The 19,759-nt window shown below is 36.5% G+C and overlaps 1 protein-coding gene across 1 annotated transcript in view; it reads left to right on the top strand.

Annotated features, from left to right (window-relative positions):
* The window catches only part of ndufs2 (NADH:ubiquinone oxidoreductase core subunit S2), a 28,954-nt gene that overhangs the window by 6,641 nt on the left and 2,554 nt on the right, over positions 1-19,759 (top strand). Inside the window, exons 4-13 of the mRNA XM_079841980.1 lie at positions 739-859; positions 1,067-1,179; positions 5,884-5,958; positions 6,603-6,680; positions 6,818-6,903; positions 10,523-10,642; positions 11,028-11,157; positions 14,555-14,650; positions 16,405-16,488; positions 17,714-17,771. Coding sequence (XP_079698106.1) covers positions 739-859; positions 1,067-1,179; positions 5,884-5,958; positions 6,603-6,680; positions 6,818-6,903; positions 10,523-10,642; positions 11,028-11,157; positions 14,555-14,650; positions 16,405-16,488; positions 17,714-17,771 — 961 coding nt within the window. The remainder of the gene's footprint in view (positions 1-738; positions 860-1,066; positions 1,180-5,883; positions 5,959-6,602; positions 6,681-6,817; positions 6,904-10,522; positions 10,643-11,027; positions 11,158-14,554; positions 14,651-16,404; positions 16,489-17,713; positions 17,772-19,759) is intronic.

Here is a 19,759-nt window from a genome sequence, read left to right as displayed (position 1 = left end):
GTGATTCTCACCCCTACTACTTCCTCAGTAACACAGCCACACAAACCAATGAGGTTCATGCTCGTGTTACGCATCACATTTGAGCTTCCGCAAGAACCAATGAGGTTCATGCTCGTGTTACGCATCACGTTTGAGCTTCAGCGAGAACCAATGAGGTTCATGCTCGTGTTACGCATCACATTTGAGCTTCCGCAAGAACCAATGAGGTTCATGCTCGTGTTACGCAGCACGTTGGAGCTTCAGAGAGAACCAATGAGGTTCATTCTTGTGTTACGCAGCACGTTGGAGCTTCAGAGAGAACCAATGAGGTTCATTCTCGTGTTACGCATCACATTTGAGCTTCAGCGAGAACCAATGAGGTTCATTCTCGTGTTACGCATCACGTTTGAATTTCTGTTCATGTTCTCTGATCAATGTTTATATGTGAATAAAATCCTAAATTAAATCTGTTCATCATATAATCAATTCATATGGATTAGTTTTACGATTTCATTTATTAACTTTTTGAATCTTCATTTGTGTTTCCGAAGAGGTTTGGAATGACATGAGTGAGTAATTATTAATGATAGAATTGTAATTTCCCTTTAACTTAAATTTCTGAAATATTATGATTTACATCTCTTGGCTGTAAGGCATTAATAAGCTGTCATAACTATGCTCTTAAATGCTTTATGTTGTTGTCTGTGATTTGAAATATTATAGGCTCTAATGTTGTCTTGTGTGTTTGTGTTGCTGCAGGCACTTCCATACTTCGACAGGCTTGACTATGTGTCCATGATGTGTAATGAGCAGGCATATTCTCTAGCGGTAGAAAAGCTTCTTAACATTCAGGCTCCTCCCCGTGCACAGTGGATCAGAGGTGAGGAACAAAAACTAAATGCTTTCAATCTGGTTTGCACTCATTAATCCAAATTAGATTTAAACCAGTCCATTTTTCTCAAACATATCCCTAAAAATTGCGTAAACAATGTTGTAGTTCCACAAGGAATTGAGTTTGCATTGATTGATTTTGAATGTGTCTGATTGGCTGTATCCGCTGCATAAATGTGTTATATGGCCTCTGCAGTGCTGTATGGAGAAATGACCCGTATCCTGAACCACATCATGGGCGTCACCACCCACGCCCTTGACATCGGTGCCATGACTCCCTTCTTCTGGTTGTTTGAGGAGAGAGAGAAGGTAAAAAAAAAAAAGTATTTTCCTGAGAGCAGTACATTTAAAGTAAATGTTGTAATGGGGTATAAATGTACATATTTACTATAGGAGGATAAGTTTATGTTTAGTTTTTTTTTTATTGGTTTAGAATGTAATGTTTACACGGATAAGCCAAAACATTATGACCAGTCACTGGTGAAGCGAGTATTTCCTAACAAGGCCACATAGGGGTAGATTAGATGGTAAGCAAACAAAGAGTTCTCATAATCAATGTGTTGGATGCAGCAGAAATGGGCAGGAATAAAAATCTGAGCTTTGACACGGGCCAAATTGTTATGGCAAGGCTACTGGGTCAGAGTATCTCTGAAAGTGTAAGGCTTGTGTGTTGCTCCCGGTCAGCAGTGTTGAGAATTTAACAACAGTGTCTGAGGAGGGACAAACCACAAACCGACGACGGCTTATTGATGCACGAGGGCAACAAAGACTATCCCGTCTGGTCCCAGCCAACAGAAGGTCTGCTGTGGCACAAGTCACACAAAATTAATGATCGTTATGGGTAGGGGTGCACGATATATCGATTCAATATCGTTATCGCGATATCACGTTGCGCGATATTATATCGTAAGTCTCGCGATAATTATGCAATATTTTGTTTATGACAAAATGAGACGCGTTTCACTTCATCGGATCTATTTTTTTCAAAACCAGGTCCCTCCTACTCGCTCCAAAGCTAACCGTAACTCTCTCACTTCTCCCTCGCTCTATACACACACACACACACACACACACACACACCCTTGTCGGGCCGGCTCGACGCACACACCAGCGCACAACAAAACGAAGTGAAAGAAAAGAAAGGACCTAAAGAGAGAGCGAGTGGAGCAAAGTAAAGAATACAAAAGTAAGAAAATAAGTGTTACTCAGGGAGAAGACGAAATAGTTAAGAACCACCACAAGCCACTTTACGATGGGTGGTTTTGCATTTAATTAATTATTTTTTATTTCTCTCCGTTTTAAATATTTCTCTCAGTTTATTGCGGCTGTTTGAGTGTGCCTGTCAGTCTACGCGCTGATATGAGCAAATATCCGATCACTATGCACAAGTTAGGGGTTTAGCCACGCTTGCAATGCTGGTGTCAGGGAGTCATACTCACGGAACACTATAGTTATTCACAATCACGAAAGTTCATTATTTGAATGCGTTTTAAAGCATTACGTTACCGGTTAAACATTTCATTTGCGTGCTCATGCACTGTTTTAACATGCGCTGAGCGCGCGCACTTAAAAGCCTGTCAAACACGTGATTACTGGACTAAGTAGTCTTATTGCACTAATACTGTCAAATACACACAAGGTTAACATAAACACAGTCAGTTATGTCTAAAGTGAAAGTAAAATTGCGTGTGTCTCTATATTAGATGTGTAGAGGTCTTAAATTGACGCAGGGCAGCCTATAGTGAACACGCTGCTGCTTGTGCTTAAAGGGACAGTTCACCTCTAAAATAATATCATTATTTACTCATCTAATGTTGTTCAAACCTGTATTAATTTCTTCTGTTGAACACAGACAGTGGAATACCAGACAGTTGATGGTAGCCATTGACATCCATATTATTTTTATAAAATACTATACACTAGGAATGTGTACAAGTTTTTTTTTAAGTAAAGTTTTAAGTAAGGTTTTTCCAAGTCTTTTAAGTAAAATAAAAAAAAGAGTATTGCAATAAAAAAAATTATAATAAAAATAATAACTCTTTCTGTTCCTGTCGGCTAACAATAGAATAGCAAAAAACTGATGTGACAAGCCATCAGAACCGAACCGAACCAAAAACGTGGTTAAAAACTGAGGTATGTATCGAACCGTGGACTAACTGTATTGTTGCATCCCTACTGTACAACCAGACATGATTATTATTTATTTATTCTTGTTGTAACAGTCCAATATGACTGTCAGTTGAAATAAACCTTGTGTTGTAAGAATTTGTTATTTGTTATGAATCTATTTTGATGCGTTTTCCGTAACTTTTGTAATTTTACACAAGTTTAAAAATATCAAAATGAATATCGATATCGCAATATCCATTATCGATATCGCAATATCACATTTTTGTGAATATCGTGCACTCCTAGTTATGGGTAGGGGTATGACGAGATCTCCACGAGATTAAAATGTGACGAGATTGCTTGTTGAGTGAAAAGCTGTCTCGCGATATCGCCATGACAAAGTGAGGGTTAAATTAGCATATAATATGCCACGGTACGTTTACATTACATCCTCCACTGTTGGCTTTTTTTATGGAAAAACCATTTAATTCAGTTGGATAACGGTCGCTTCAATTGTAAACTATTGTAAATGTCTGCTCTGCACTGCATGTGACTGCGTCTGAGCTGCAGCAGGAATCACAGTTCACTGATCACATGACGAGTGTAAGGTGAGATGATTGACAGGACCGTGGCGGAAGATTTGTGCGCAACAGAGCCTGATAGTGTCTGATAAATGTGTCACCTAGAATGTGTAAAGGAAGCGGCGGTGCTAAACGCGCAGAGTATGTGCGATCGCGAATCTAAAGAGAAAGTAAACGCAAGCTCCCGGATTCACGCAAATTAGGTGACCTGTCTCCCAATATCAAAGCTATATAGGCTGGGTTGAGTAGTTGTAACATCCTCTTAACTCTAGTCTCTGTTTGCACTTTGAATATTGAGAGAGTCCTTTGATTACTATTTGCATTTATTTATTTTTGTTCAATTTGTGGAAAAGAGTTCAATTAGGAGGTCTCAAACATCCTCAATTTGAAGTTCTGGAAGCTGATAATTCATGTACTGTAAGATCTGAAGAGACTCATGTGAAATCATACAGGAGAGAAGCCAGTCAGTTAAGTTTGTGGCAAAACCATTTACGGTGCTTGAGTATTGTTGTCTTTAAATGCATTTGATAATTCATACTCAGAAAGTAGAACTGAAATGACATTCAAGATGATTCGTTAAAACATTTCAAAACGCACCTGCAGACTATTTTTCCAGTCATGAATTTTGTTCGATCTTAAAAATACTGTTCTAAAATCTCGTCTCGTTCTCATGAACCCAATCTCGTGTCTCATCTCGTTACACCCCTAGTTATGTGAGGAAGCAACAGTAGCCGTAGACCAATCAGAGTGCCTATAATGACAGTGAAAGTGCACATTCACTGTCTGACAGCAGATGGCACTGATGGAGAAAAAATCATAACTCATAAACAAGCAGCTGCTCTATTACAGTATTTAAAGGCTTCAAACAGCCATTCAGATCTCTGTATTCCCAATGGTGTTCATCAAAGCGTCAACTTAAAGACTTAATAGGCTATTTATTTTCAAACTTAAACATTTTTATTTTAATCTGGACTGCAACATGCCCTCGACATTGACTGAGAATGTTATGATTCTTTATTTTTGCTTGGTAAAACTTTACAAAAAGGCTCCATTAGTTAACATTAGTTAATCCACTGATTAACTGACGATGAAAAATACTTCTAAAGTATTTATTAATCTTAATGTCAATTTCAACATTTTAATAATACAATATTAAAATCAAGTTGTAACTGTTATTTAATGGACTTGAACTAACAATGATCAGTTGTATTTTAACTAATGTTAACAAAGAATAATAACTTCATTAACAAATGTTGCTATTGCTCATTGTTAATGTTAGTTAATGCATTAACTAATGATACCTTATTGTAAAGTGATACCTATTGTTCTTTATAATTCTTTTGCGCTTTAATCTGTTTGAAACATTTGTTTATTTTATCATTTTTATTGTATTTATATGTTCAGAGTTGTATTACCTGAACCAGAACCTGTTATATTATGACAACTACTTCTTTCAATATCGTGATAATACCACATACCGTGATAAAACCGTCAGCAATTATCGCAACATGAAAATGTGATACGTCACATGCCTACAATGGGCACTCACATGTCTGAACTGGACCTTGGTGGAGTGGAAGGAGGTTGGTCTGATGATGAGTCCCGTTTTCTTTTACATTATGTGGATGAATACATGTGCTCGGTTTACCTGGGTAAGTGATGGCACTTGGGTGCACAGTGGGATGTCGACAAGCCGGTGGAGGGAGTGTGATGCTCTGGGCAATGTTCTGCTGGGAAACCCTGGGTCCAGCCATTCACGTGGACATAAATTTGACACGTGCCACCAACCTAAACATTGTTGCAGACCAGGTACATCCCTTCATGACAATGACTTTTCCTGGTGGAAGTGGCCTCTTTCAGCAGGATAATGAACCCTGCCACACTGCACACGTTGTTCAGGAATGGTTTGAGGAACATGATGGAGAGTTTAAGGTGTTGCTCGGCCTCCAAATTCCCCAAATCACCATCCAATCGAGCATCTGTTCGGTCCATGGCGGCTCCACCTCACAACCTACAGGACTTGAAGGATTTGCTGCTAACATCTTGGCACCTGATACCACAGGACACCTTTTGGTAGCACGCGAAGGACCATAGTCATAATGTTTTGGCTCATCTGTGTATACTTTTTTGCACATAATGTATAGCGTAGCCTACTTTCATTCTTCAGTTTGCACACTGGAGGCTTGGCTTTTTTTTGTTTTTTGTCTGATGATTAATCAACAAATCTTTAGTGGCAGCCGTATACAAGATGATACTAAACTATTATTTGTTTATGTGGAACCTAGTTTGGTGTTTGAATTGGCTGTTTGTCGGTATCTTGCAGATGTTTGAGTTCTATGAGAGAGTGTCCGGAGCCAGGATGCACGCTGCGTACGTGAGACCCGGGGGAGTTCATCAGGTACAATTTGATGAGCATCAGCTATGTTTCCATCCACTTATATTTCTGCTAATTTTGGGATATCTCATTAAAAAAGATGCCAAGATGCTCATGTATTCGCTCAATTGAGGCAGATAACTTTTTATTCTGATAAGAAGACATGCGCATAAATTACTATGGAGACGCATTTACTAAATAAATCCCTCGATGCACAAAACATATTCAAGTGACTGCTTTGACAGAGGATGTGATTGGAGTCAAAGTCTGTCATCATGATTTGGTTTAATTCCCTCCCAGAAGCGTCTCACATGATTGGTCACAAACACCAGCATCCGATCGCAAGATAACATGACGGCGTTTATTGCGTTTCGTCTTCAAATCAAAGTCATTTATGTTGGAGGAAAAAGAGCCACAGTTTCTTCCCTGATTGCAGCAACTTCCATTTTTATTATAGATATATAAATATAAATATATGCGGCACTTTCTCAGTAAGTGACTTGTTCTCGTGTGCTTTATTCCAAATGTTTTATGAGATATTCCAATTTTGTAACTGTGGATGGAAACATAGCTACTGTCCTTCTAACTGAAAAAAATATTTTCTTTTCTGGATATACTGAAATGTTATAACTTAGTCTGCCTCAACCAGCTGATCACTTTTGTTGCAGGACTTGCCTCTTGGTCTCATGGACGACATCTATGAATGGTGCAAGAACTTCTCTATCCGCATTGATGAACTTGAGGAGGTATGTGCACCAAAATGCATTCGTTTTGCTCACAAATAGTGCTAGTTAGATTGGTATTTCTCTTTCAAAATGCATGGTTTAATTTGATTGGCAGGAATGGAGTTTCTAAATGAATATAACTGCCGATATTGTTTCAGATGCTGACCAATAATCGTATCTGGAAGAACAGAACTGTTGGCATTGGTGTTATCACTGCAGAGGATGCACTCAATTTTGGCTTCAGGTAAAACAATGCATTATTTTGAAGTGAATCGGATTGGTCAGAGCTGCATCTCAAGTGTCTCGCTCTCTCTCACCCGCGTACAGAGAAGTTGCTATAGATGATCTGACAGTAAGTTATGGAACAATTTTTTTATAATAACAGAAAAAAAGTCATTTGCATTAACACATTTAGATTAAATCTTTGTAATGTGAGATTAGTCATCACCCACAAGTCAAGTGCAACACTGTATGTTAATGATTGGGGTGTAACGGTACATGTATTCATACCAAACCGTTTCGGTACAGGGCTTCCGGTACACTGTAAAAATAAAATCAGGTCTCCAATTGAACATTTTTAAGTGACCGATCACATCTAAATGTTTTAGTTGGCCAAATTTAATTTCTGTGAATTAAATTGCATCAATTTACAGAAATTAAATTTGGCCAACTGAAAAATTTAGATGTGATCAGTCACTTAAAAATGTTCAATTGGAGACCTGATTTTTTTTTTACAGTGTACGGTGCACAGCCGTGTACTGAACAGTACGAATGCAATCTTTAACAGTTAACAGTCGGCTTGTTTTATGTGCGGAACAGACTTAAATCCGAGTTCCCCCACGAACATATGAAGTATTCAGTCCATTTTATCATGAAATTCAAACGATAAATGCCGTTTTGACGCTCTTTAATTTGACTGGACAGATCACTGTACAGTTCAAGGCAAGCGACAACGTGGCACGCGAGTGAACGCGATCATCTCTTCAGTCAAAAGAATAAACATGAATCAACAGCTGAGCTGACGGTATTTTGAGGATACATTACAACTGACTGAAACGTATATGTCGTGTAATCGCTCAATCCGTGTTTCAACGGCAGAAAGACATCAATAAAACAGCTTGTAAACAATGTCACGTAACATTTACCTCAGAAGTCATTCAGTGTCCACCAGGGCTCTGAACCGGTTCAAGGAACGAAAACGAAAACCGGAAACGAACAAAATTTTAAGAGGAACAAAAACGAAATCAAAATCAATTTGAATCGTTCTGAACAGAAACGTTAATTTGAAGTGACCATTAACCGGTTAATAACGTTATTTTATCGTTCTCTTTAATATTTTAATTTGGCAGTGACCAATCATGAATAGAGTAGTACAGCATGTGACGTTGACGGATCAAGCGTGAGTGAAATGCTCGCGCACCGGTCATCTATGAATCTACCGGTACGCAAGTCGGTGTAGAGCGCGCATTTTCGTGCCTCAAGTACATTTCTTCCCCCGCTGAGGTCTACAATGAAAGCGCAGGTATTGGAGGACATTCTTTTCGTAGGTTTAAATAATCAGTACGGACTTTAAGCTCAAATAGTCTGATTTAGGCTAGTTTGTGGGTTTCGTTTAAGCCTATCCAAGTTAGGCTACTAGCATCTATTAAACATTTTTCCTATAGTCTTTCAGATTGCCAATACAGGACAGGTCAATGTTTTCTATATAGACGGTTGATGCTTCGTAAATGGTATGTTATATTGCATTAAATGATCAAGATTTATTAGCTGACTGAATTTGATTATGTGATGCAAGGACGTGTTGCGCAGTGTTTGCTTTGAAATTACCAGTTGACGGTGCATTAAAAGAGCAATGGTTATCCAGTTTATTTATTCTTTATTCATGCAATTTTTAAAACAAGTCGTGTTGAAAAAAAAGTTATGTACAAAGAATGTTATCACTCTTCTGAAAAGAATTAGGCATATAGAGGGCCACTTTCGATTGTCTAACGCTCCATTAAAACTGGTCAATATTTGTCCCGCTGTTTATGCTTTGTAATTAATGCATGTATTTCTGTTGTGGTTTTAAAAATGTTATGAAATAAATATTCAAGTTTAATTATCATACGTTATATTATTATTGAGTGAAAATAAGTCTTTATTTATACATATTTGTTTAAAGTATAGGCTAAATTAAAATAAAGTTTTTAACCGTTATTTTTTCAAATCAAACCGTTTTCGGAACAGTAATGTTTAATGAGGAACGCAAAAACGGAAACGTTAAAATATCGATGTCGGTGTCCACAGCTGTGAGTTCACTAGAGAAATATATGCACTATATAAGCCTATATATTAATTATATTCTACTTAACCTGTTAGTGATGTCTTGATAATTTAATGTATGTTTAAATTAATCTGTCATGAAAATGACACCCACTGTGTATAAATGATTATATTTCAACAACGAATTGGAGAAAAAACGTACTTTATAATTGGATTTAGAAGTTAGGCTAATGCAAAAACTGCCTAATGTCAAGTTTACATTTTTGCATACAATACTATTTGAGTGTTGATTATTATATCTAAAAATAAATAGCAACTGAATTTACATTTATTCATTTAGCAGAAGCTTTTATCCAAAGCGACTTACAACTGAGTAATACAGGAAGCGATCTGTCATTAAGAGGTGAAAAATCACAGAACGTGCCTTAAATACTAAGCTTTGGACATTACTTAGAGTAGCATAAGCTAGGATAGGGAGAAAATAGTGGAAAATGTAGGGTTTTTTTTAAGATGAGGTTAATTGTTCAAAATGAGCTTAAGTGAGCTTGTGGTGGATCTGTAAGCCGGCGTCAATGCCTTGAACTTGATGCGAGCAGCGAGGTCGCCAGTGCAGAGATGAAGAGAGGTGTGACACAGGCCCTTTTGGGCACGTTGAAGACAAGACGTGCCGCTGCGTTCTGAATCATTTGAAGCATCTTGATCGCCCACAAATTTAGGCTAATAGTATTGGCTCTGCTCCCTATATAGTTTACACTTTACAGCATTAGCAGAGATTTTATTTATCTTTAAGAAACTTTGTTATAATTGAATTTATTTCAGGACAGACACCATTGTTTCAGTAAACCACTGTTTAATAAAGTAAAAAAAGTAATTTTAGTTTTAGTTTTCTCTCCCCTGATGTACCGAACTGTGACTTCAAAACCGAGGAACATACCGAACCGTCAGTTTTGTGTACTGTTACACCCCTACTTAATGAGATGATAATCGTAGACCACATTGCATTTGAATGATTATGATGATTATAAAAATAGCTTATCATTATCAATATAATTAGACATTATAATTATAAAACATTAGTAAATAAATTGAAAACTTTACAGTTCATACTACACAGTACAGTTTAATATTCACAATTAGTTTAAAATAGAATCATTTTGGCGGTTATTGTGTGTGCGCGTGAGACAGTGTTACAGTGTCATCCACACAAATTAGTCATATTCAGTTTTCTTGGAACTGAATGCATACATTTTACAATGAAATATTTTGATATATTGAGAGCCTTTTATGTTTTTATGAAAATCGAGGACCTTCCTCCTCCGGATATTATACTATATAATATAGTCCCTGACTATACAATAACATCATTGATTCAAGTTGAACATCACAGCTGTTAGTATATCTGGCGTTTTAGTAAGTCATACAGGTTTGAGCCACCTGAGGGTCTGATGTTGACCGAATGGTTGAACTATCCCTTTAAAATCTGTGTGTGATGTCGTTAATTGTATACAGCAGCCTGATTGATGTTCACTGAGGATGAACATAGTATCCAGTTACTGAAGTCTGTCGAGCGGTTTATTTGAATCGCTCTTGATCTCTTTCAGCGGAGTGATGCTCAGAGGCTCTGGTATCAAGTGGGATCTGAGGAAGAGTCAACCATACGACAAATACGACGAGGTAGAGTTTGACGTGGCCGTTGGAACTAATGGCGACTGCTATGACAGGTGACCACACATGTCAGTGTTTTCTGTTTTAGACTGGGTTTAAGAGTTTCAGGAAGCTCAGAATGACAGGAAATCTAATTGTGACCACAGGCTATAAATTGGTCTTAGACTCTGCTTCGCTTTCTCACCACATGTGCTGATGGTATCACATGTGAAATGTGAAGTGATGAGTGCAGCGTAGATAAAGATCAAATATGTTGTGAGAACTTGAGACTGTCCGACCTAATGATGACGTTTTACATGAGGAATTTATACTGTAAATAACATTAAATCACAGGTTTGGTTGTTACCAATAAAAATAATGCATTGCTTTCAAATATAGAATGAGATGCATGTACGCCTATGCTTCTTTTGGATTTTATTAGTGACCTAAATGAACTTTCAGATATCTGTGCCGTGTTGAGGAAATGAGACAGTCTCTGCACATCATGCTTCAGTCTCTCAATAAAATGCCTGCTGGAGAGATTAAGGTAGATGACGCTAAAATAGCCCCACCCAAGAGATCTGAGATGAAGGTAAGAAATGTTTGCATATGTATCTTGTGCTCAAATGGCAAGAAATGTGATTTCATAGATAAACTTAAAGGTGCCTTGTGTCATTTCTGCACCAATAATGTCACTAAATTACTTTTTCAAACTGGTTTTTCCAAACACTCCCCTCAGTTTTCTTTGCTTTTCCAAAACTCAAGCCATTGGTTGGGACAGTGTTAAACAAAAACTTTTAACTGAGAGACACTTGCGCTGACGGTTCGGTATGTACCTCGGTTTTGAAGTCATGGTTTGGTACGGGTTCGGTACAGCAGGGGAGAGAACTAAATGTTTTTACATTTTTATTAAACAGTGGTTTAATGAACAAATGGTGTCTGTCCAATACACTTCAAGGCCCGGTTTCACAGACAGGGCTTAACCTAAACCAGGATTAGATCTTAGTTCAATTAGGACATTTAAGTAGCTTTTACTAACGTGTCTTTTTCCTGGTGTGCATTTTAAAACAAAACAATGGCATTGACAGTGCAAGTCTCTTTCAGTTAAAACAGGAACTTGTACATTTACAAGAAATGGCAAATGGAATGGAACGAATGTGTAAATAACAAATGATGTGAGGTGAATCCAGTTTTAAATCAAGGAGTTATTAGTTATTATTTTGAAAATAGATATGACCAGGTTGTATATACGAGATCCCGAATTGGACATTCAAGACTCACTCATTCATATTTATTGAACCGGTTGTGATCTGTGTAAGAATCTCACGAGTGTAAAACATATTTTAATAGAATGCCCTTTTTTAAGTAATATTAGAGAACGGTTTTATTCAGAAAACACATTAATGGACATTTTTAAAAAGGTTTCTCCTGGAGTAATTTTAGAATTTCTTTCAAATATTAAATTGAAAGATTCTATGTAATTGGTGTTATTATTACTGTTGTTGTTATTTGTATATATGCCTGATTTTGTATAGTGATTTTTTTTTTAAGACAAAATTGTTAAATTATTGTAAACAATGTATTGAAGCGATACTGCTGATTGCCATGAATATAGCCATTGTTGTTGATATGGCATTAAATCATAAATAAATTCAGTTAAAACAGCTCAAACATTTTAGTCTGGGACTAGACTTAAGCCTTGTCTGTGAAACTGGGGGTAAATGGCTTAATTATAATTCAATCTATCTATCTATCAACACTCATACATGTATGCAATACAGTACATACATACATATTCATGTGAAAAAGAAATGACACCCTTTAGAATTTTATGGTTTTACGTATCAGAACATGATAAAAATCATCTGGTCTTTAGCAGCTCTTAAAATAAGGTAAGTACAACCATAGATGAACAACAACAAATGACATATCACACTGTATCATTATTTATTTAATGGAAAAGCCATGGGTGACAAACTAACTACAACCCATGATACAGTTGCTTGTAGAGCCACTTCTAGCAGCAATAAGTTGATGGCATCATTTTCTGAATGACTTTATCGGTCTCTCACATCGTTCTGACAGAATTTTGAACCGCTCTTCTATACATCGTTGCTTCACTGCATTGAGGTTTGTGGGCATTTGTTTATGCACAGCTCTTGCCAAAGAATTTCAATCGAGTTGAGGTCTGGACTTTGACTTGGCCAGTTGATTCTTTTCTTTTTCAGACATTCAGTTGTAGATTTGCTGGTGTTCTTGGGATCAATGTCCCAGGGGGATTGTCCCTGTAATTAGTGCACTGTAAGTCGCTTTGGATAAAAGCGTCTGCCAAATGCGTAAATGTAAATGCAATGTCTGCTTTTCCACCGTCGACCCAAACATTTCTTAGAATGGTAAGGAACCAGTTGTGTTTTAGGTATGGAACGGTTACCAGTTTCACGATAAACCACGATAAAATGTACTGACAGTTAGTAATATCTTTTTTTTTTTTTTTATTAATTATCATTATAACCGCGCGTGATTATCATGATTTTGAAAACTAGCGGTAAATCCTGTCCAGTTAGCGTCAGTCTTTTTGAATGAGAAGAAATAGCAGAAGGCAGTGACAGCACTCGGGGGATTGTTCAGCCTTCTAAAAGGACCAAATCTGAGGTGTGGTCATATTTTGGCTTTTACAAAAGTCCTGAGGGAAACTTAAAGGATTAGATCACTTTTAAATAAACTTTTGCTGATAATTTACTCACCCCCAAGTCATCCAAGAAAACTGACCTGAAACTGACAAAACTTCTGCTTTTATCGAGGTGGTCACACCTGCTGATGATCAATTAATCAAAGGCATTTGATTAGCAGCGCCTGACTGTTACTTACCTCTTAATTCCTTTGGAAGCAATAAGGGTGTACTTAGTTTGTCACACATGGCTTTTCCATGTTGGCCCAGTTTTTGTTAAATAATGACACCGTATAATATGTCATGTGTTGTTGTTCATCTGAGGTGTTATTTACCCCATTTTAAGACCTGCCATGGACCAAATGATTTTATGTCCTGATACATAAAACCATTGAATTCAATAGGGTTTTTTTTTTCACACACATTTCACACAGAAATACAAATATTCTGTAAAATATCCAAAAACCACTAGGCCAGTGTTATATATTTTGTTCAGTCAAAGTACTTACAATATCCCAAATGTTTCCAACTATTTTTAAATGGTGAGAAAATTGCTGTTTTAACCAAGGAACCGAAACGTGTGAGGGAGTCTGTCAATTGCGTCCTTTTTCACACACATTTCACACAGAAATACAAGAATTATATTTGCTGTCGTCTCCTGTTCACTGCTATAGAAGTTTGCCCAACTATGATGACTTCCCCTTCTGAAAACCACTTAAATGTGAAAAGGGTTAATTGAGAAAATATTTAAATTATTTAACATAAAAAGCACATTTCACCTCCTAAAGGTGCACTATGTAAAAAAAATTCTGTAAAATATCCAAAAACCACTAGGCCAGTGTTATATATTTTGTTCAGTCAAAGTACTTACAATATCCCAAATGTTTCCAACTATTTTTAAATGGTGAGAAAATTGCTGTTTTAACCAAGGAACCGCAACGTGTGAGGGAGTCTGTCAATTGCGTCATATCTGCGTTACCTCGGTTTTATTTTGCAGAAGCGCTTGCTCCGCTCCACAACACTCGTCCTGATCTGCTTCAGACTACAGAAACGTTAATAATTGCATCCATGAACATGATTTCTGGCCGAGTCCTATCCCGATTCTTTTCCACCGGCTGTGAGGTGAAGACCACATGTCCCAAGATTCTGCGCTCAAACTTGAAGTTATACGCCTTTGCTTTGAATAGGCGACCTCTAGCGGGGGGAAAAGTTACATAGTGCACCTTTTTAAGAATTTTTTTTTTCAAATGTTTTCATGTTAATGTCCTCTAACGTAATCTAATGTCCCTCTTATCCTGTGTCATGTTTTGTTTTCATGCAGACGTCAATGGAATCTCTCATTCATCACTTTAAGCTGTACACTGAGGGCTACCAGGTTCCTCCAGGATCCACGTACACCGCTGTAGAGGCACCAAAGGTGAGTGTGACACGAATGAGCAACAGTTACCTGCACACGTCATGTTCTCATGAGAAATGTTTGCATTGGCCTCATCGGCAGTGTTCATTTGTATTTGGTTGGTTTTTTTAATTTGTACCTCAGCATGCACATGTGGGGAATGTGGGTTTCTAAACTTGTTGTCTCCGCGGTGCTGTGTAAAGGTACTTTTTTTGTGGTGCTGTTTTTATTCAGCAATGCCACAACACAGCACGACCAGTGTATGTCTGATTCCCGGATAAATTATTCTTACAATATGGGGTCGGTTGCTTAAACGGCCATTATGTTAAGAGCTAGTATGATCAACTAGCAGTTAATGAATCAGTCTTACAGCTGTTTCACACCGCAAGTGTGAGCAACACATATTTTTTCCGTTGTGCATGGTAAGCAATGAGAGCATTCACACCGGGAGCAAGAGTGTCATGTGAGCAGCAGTGAAGCGGGGGTTTCGGCGCCGAGCCTATTTTCGCTGCGCTGCTGACGCTTGATTAAAGTAAAAGCACACTTTTAATGTACGACTTAAATATGATTTCACACAAAAAGTGCTCAAAATAAGCATGTCAAGTATGTTTAAACAAGAACTGGAGTATGTCAGAAAAGAAAATGATGAATCAATATATTTATAGAAGATTTACACATTTAAACTCTTTTTAATTATTCAGTTTGGGTGAAAGTTACAACTCCTATGTTAACAAACTTTAAGTGTATAAATGACCAACTTCGAAAAAGAAATATAGTAGTCTTTGGAAAGAAAGTGTGAATACTTTTTTAATTTATTTTAACTTTTTTTTTTTTTTTATTGCTTGAACAACAGTTAAAGAACAGGAACAAATAAATCAAAACAAGAAAAAAAATCCAGGTTTAAGGATACAAAAATATAAAATACAAGGAAGTGAATAAACACATAATAGACCAAACAAACAATAAAAGGCTTTTTTTCACAAGATTTTAAATGTATTCAATAAATGAATGGTTTTAACAGCTTTTTTTGTTTGTACTGTTCTTAAGGGAAACCATATCATTTCTAATTCTTTCAATACCACAGAAAAAAAGGTTTCTGATTACTAAATTTGCAAAAATATATTTAAAATCATATTTAAAAATATAAGCTTCATTTTCCAGACTGTTTTCTTATTTGAAAAAAACAAACAAATATTGCATGTTCGTATAACAAAAGAAAATTGCATTCCAATTTGTCATTAATAAATGTAGAAACTTCCCACCATAACCTCTTTGTATATTGACAGTGGCAAAAAATATGAGGTACACTTTCTGGTTGCAAAGAACAAAATGAACAATTTTCATCTATGTCTGTGAAAAAGTGGATAGAAAATGTTTGCTTCCAGTGTGAATACTCTCTCGCGCAGCTGCAGTGACAGTGTAGTTACGCTGACGTGAAGCTGACACAAAGCTCACGCTTGAGGTGTGAAACAGCCGTTACCTTTCTGTATCAAATTAGACCAATCTAGGTTTTTATGTAACTGACTATAAAAAAGAGAAAAAGATTTGATGACTTACTTGTAAGACTAGTCTTAAAAGTTCATGCAACTGGCCCCTGGTTCTTTTTGGTCAATCGAAAGCCTACAATGCAACCAGTGTATTTTACTTTTTGATTCTGCTGAAATCTGAACTGATCTCGTAATTTGGCACCAGACTGCCGATAAATACAACTATACTTATAATAACTACAGAATGGTTATATTCCCTTCCCTGAAGTCAGTTGTGTTGTTCTGCAGGGTGAGTTTGGTGTGTATCTGGTGTCTGACGGGTCCAGCAGGCCTTACCGCTGCAAGATCAAGGCACCTGGCTTTGCTCACTTGGTAATTAAATCAGTTTACTAATTTTGATTTATTGTTAATGCACTCACCAAAAAACAATGCATAATACATAATATAAAATAAGCTTTGTAAATAATAAAAGGAACATACACTACAATTCAAAAGTTTGGGGTCAGAAAGATCTTTTGCTTTTTGAAATTGTTCTCTTCTGCTCACCAAGGCTGCATATATTTGATCAAAATACAGTAAAAACAGTAATATTGTTTAATGATAATATAGTGAAATATTACAAATTAAAATATTTTAAAATGTAATTTATTCCTGTGATCAAAGCTGTATTTTCAGCATCATTACTCCAGTCTTCAGTGTCACATGATCCTTCAGAAATCATTCTAATATGATGATTTGCTGCTCAAGAAACATTTATTATTATTATTATCAATGTTGAAAGCAGTTGTGCTACTTAATTTTGTAGAAGCCTTGATTCACTTTTTCAGGATTGTCATCATTTGTGTATCGATTTAAAGCATCATTGCTAAATAAAAGTATTGATTCCTTTTCCTCTTCAAAAAATAAATAAATAAATAAAAAATATTCAGTCAGTCATATAGTCAAATTTCAGTCATGCAGTTGTAGTGTCCCCAAACTTTTAGTAGTGCATGTAGAAAGGCTTCAAATACTGGTAACACTTTACAATGTTTCATTAGTTAACATTAGTTCATGTATTAACTAACATGACCTAACCATGAGCAGTTCATTGGTTACTGTATTTGTTCATGTAAAGTCAAGTCAACTTTATTTATATAGCGCTTTTAACAATGTAGATTGTTTCAAAGCAGCTTTACAGTGTTAAACAGGAAAATAATGCAGCATCATTTTATTCAGCTGTATAGCCATTCTGGAAAAATTTCAAGTATCATACAGTGACAGTGTGGGCTTTAGATCAATAATTTGATCAGTAATTTAGTTTAAATGGTTAATTTAGTTTATTATTTAGATGTATTTCGATGTTTAGTTGAAAAATTTAGTGTCCCCAACTGAGCACGCCAAGCCAGAGGCAACAGTGTTAGTTCACAGTGCATTAATACATTTTACCAAATAAAACATTAGATTTTAATAATGTATTAGTAAAAATTAATAAAGGCTGTAGAAGTATTGTTCATTCTAATGAAACCTTATTGTAAAGTGCACATACTGCAGGCTTGGTCTTGTTGTTTTTCCTCTTTGTGTTGTGATGTTGCTCAATGCTGTGGTCTGTTTTTCGCAGGCTGGTTTAGATAAAATGTCTAAAGGACACATGCTTGCTGATGTGGTGGCAATCATCGGTAAGAACTAGTTCTTCACTCTCTTATAGTTCAACATCTCAGTTCTGTCTGTGTTTAAGTTAAGTACAGAGATTTGCATGTCACATCAATTTGTTGCTGAACTAACTGCACATTTGTTTTGAAGAGTTTGAACAGTTGATGATGATAAAATATTTATTAGTGCTCTCAATCGATTAAACAAAAAAATGTATTGCAATTTTTCCCCCATAATTAATCGTACCTAACATTAAAATTTGTAATATATTTTTTATGTTGTAATACCTTCCACATTGAATCTCTAAAATAATGTAGAAACAATATCGACAGTATATTTTAAATATTTGTTTAGTGGCATCTTTTTACTAAGCATTATGAATGAAGGCCAGAATCACGGATACAGATGTTTCTAAATTATTTTTTCCCCCCTCAATTTTAGCCATTATTTATAGCCATTCAATATTGCAGTATAATTGAAAGCTATCGATTTTAACATTTATTAGGCTTTTAAAAAATATAACGCCTTCATTAAAATAATCTTCACTTAAACCCATTATAATAAATGTCACATTTAGCTGTGCCTTTTAATATATCAGGGTTCAACACCAAGGTTTTTTCCAGGTTGGATGGTTCAGATTTTTACCTGCCCTCCTAAAATCCTCAAAAAAGTTACTGATGTTGTAAAGTAAAGTAAATGATGATGGACAAATGGATGTTGCGTTAAAGCTACAGTCCACAACTTTTTTGGGTTAAAAATTGATTTTGGATCATTTTTGAGCAAGTACATAATCAGCTAGTGTTCAAAACTGTCTCCTTACCTTAGCTCGATTCACAACGGTAAGCTTGTAATAATGTGTTGTAATTGAAAAAAAAAATAAAATAATGTGTGGTACTGGTGGCTTTCCGTGGGAAATTTGAGCATGGCGCCATTCGTTTTTGCATCATTACGTCACGTCTGTATACATAAAGGAGTTCCTGCTAGTAGTCTTTATCGCATGTGAGGATGCTGCAGGTGGTGGATCATTTATAGCCTTTCTCACATTAGCTGGGATAATTAAACTTACCATTTTGATGGCGGATTGTAATCCAGAAAGGTCCAAACGACAATCCTCAGTGACAACTGGAGATTCACCCAAAGCAAAAGATTAGACTTTACAGAAATTGAAATCTACAGGTAACGCTAACACACACACACACTAAATACAAAGCCGATTCCAAAAAAGTTGGGACACTGTACAAATTGTGAATAAAAAAGAAAGGCAATAATTTACAAATCTCATAAACTTATTTTATTCACAATAGAATATAGATAACATATCAAATGTTGAAAGTGCGACATTTTGAAATGTCATGCCAAATATTGGCTCATTTTGGATTTCATGAGAGGTACACAATCCAAAAAAGTTGGGACAGTTGGGACAAATTGCAACTTAAGCCCCGTTTCCCCGGAAATTACCCTGAACAATTTGTACCAGGAACATTTTTTACAGGAACTTTTTTCCCCCCAGACCTGCTACTGTCTGCGTTTCCACTGCGGTCTAAAGTACCGCGAAGATTAGGCAAATTAGTCCAGAGACGTGGAACTGCGCGCGACTGCTCCTCCCAGTCAGCGACCGACAGTGATAATTTGTGCGATACTATCTGCAACAATAACAAGTATAGAGGAGATGCAAGCAGCGCTGCTTTTGCTAGTTATGTATTGGTTTACTAAAGAGATAATTAACAAAATGCCGGAAAAGAGACGAGCACTGATACTAAAGCGTATTCTGAAAGCTTGTAAAGCTAGATTTAAAATAAGACAACGCATGTTGTTATCAGCTATCACGGACATTGATCGTGCGATTGCTGAGACAACGCGCGCAATTGGACAGAAAGAGCAAGACTGATATTTACTGAACGCAGAACGAACCTCGCAAAAGACTTTTAAAAATGCCGGTTGAAATAAAATGCTGCGTGTGCTCAACCGATCAGCATGTTCAGCGCCCAGTCCCACCCCCGAAAGTTCGGGTCAA

Source organism: Gobio gobio (genome assembly GCF_949357685.1).
Source record: "Gobio gobio genome assembly, chromosome: 2".
NCBI lineage: Eukaryota > Metazoa > Chordata > Actinopteri > Cypriniformes > Gobionidae > Gobio > Gobio gobio.
This window is presented reverse-complemented; position numbering and strand designations above follow the sequence as displayed.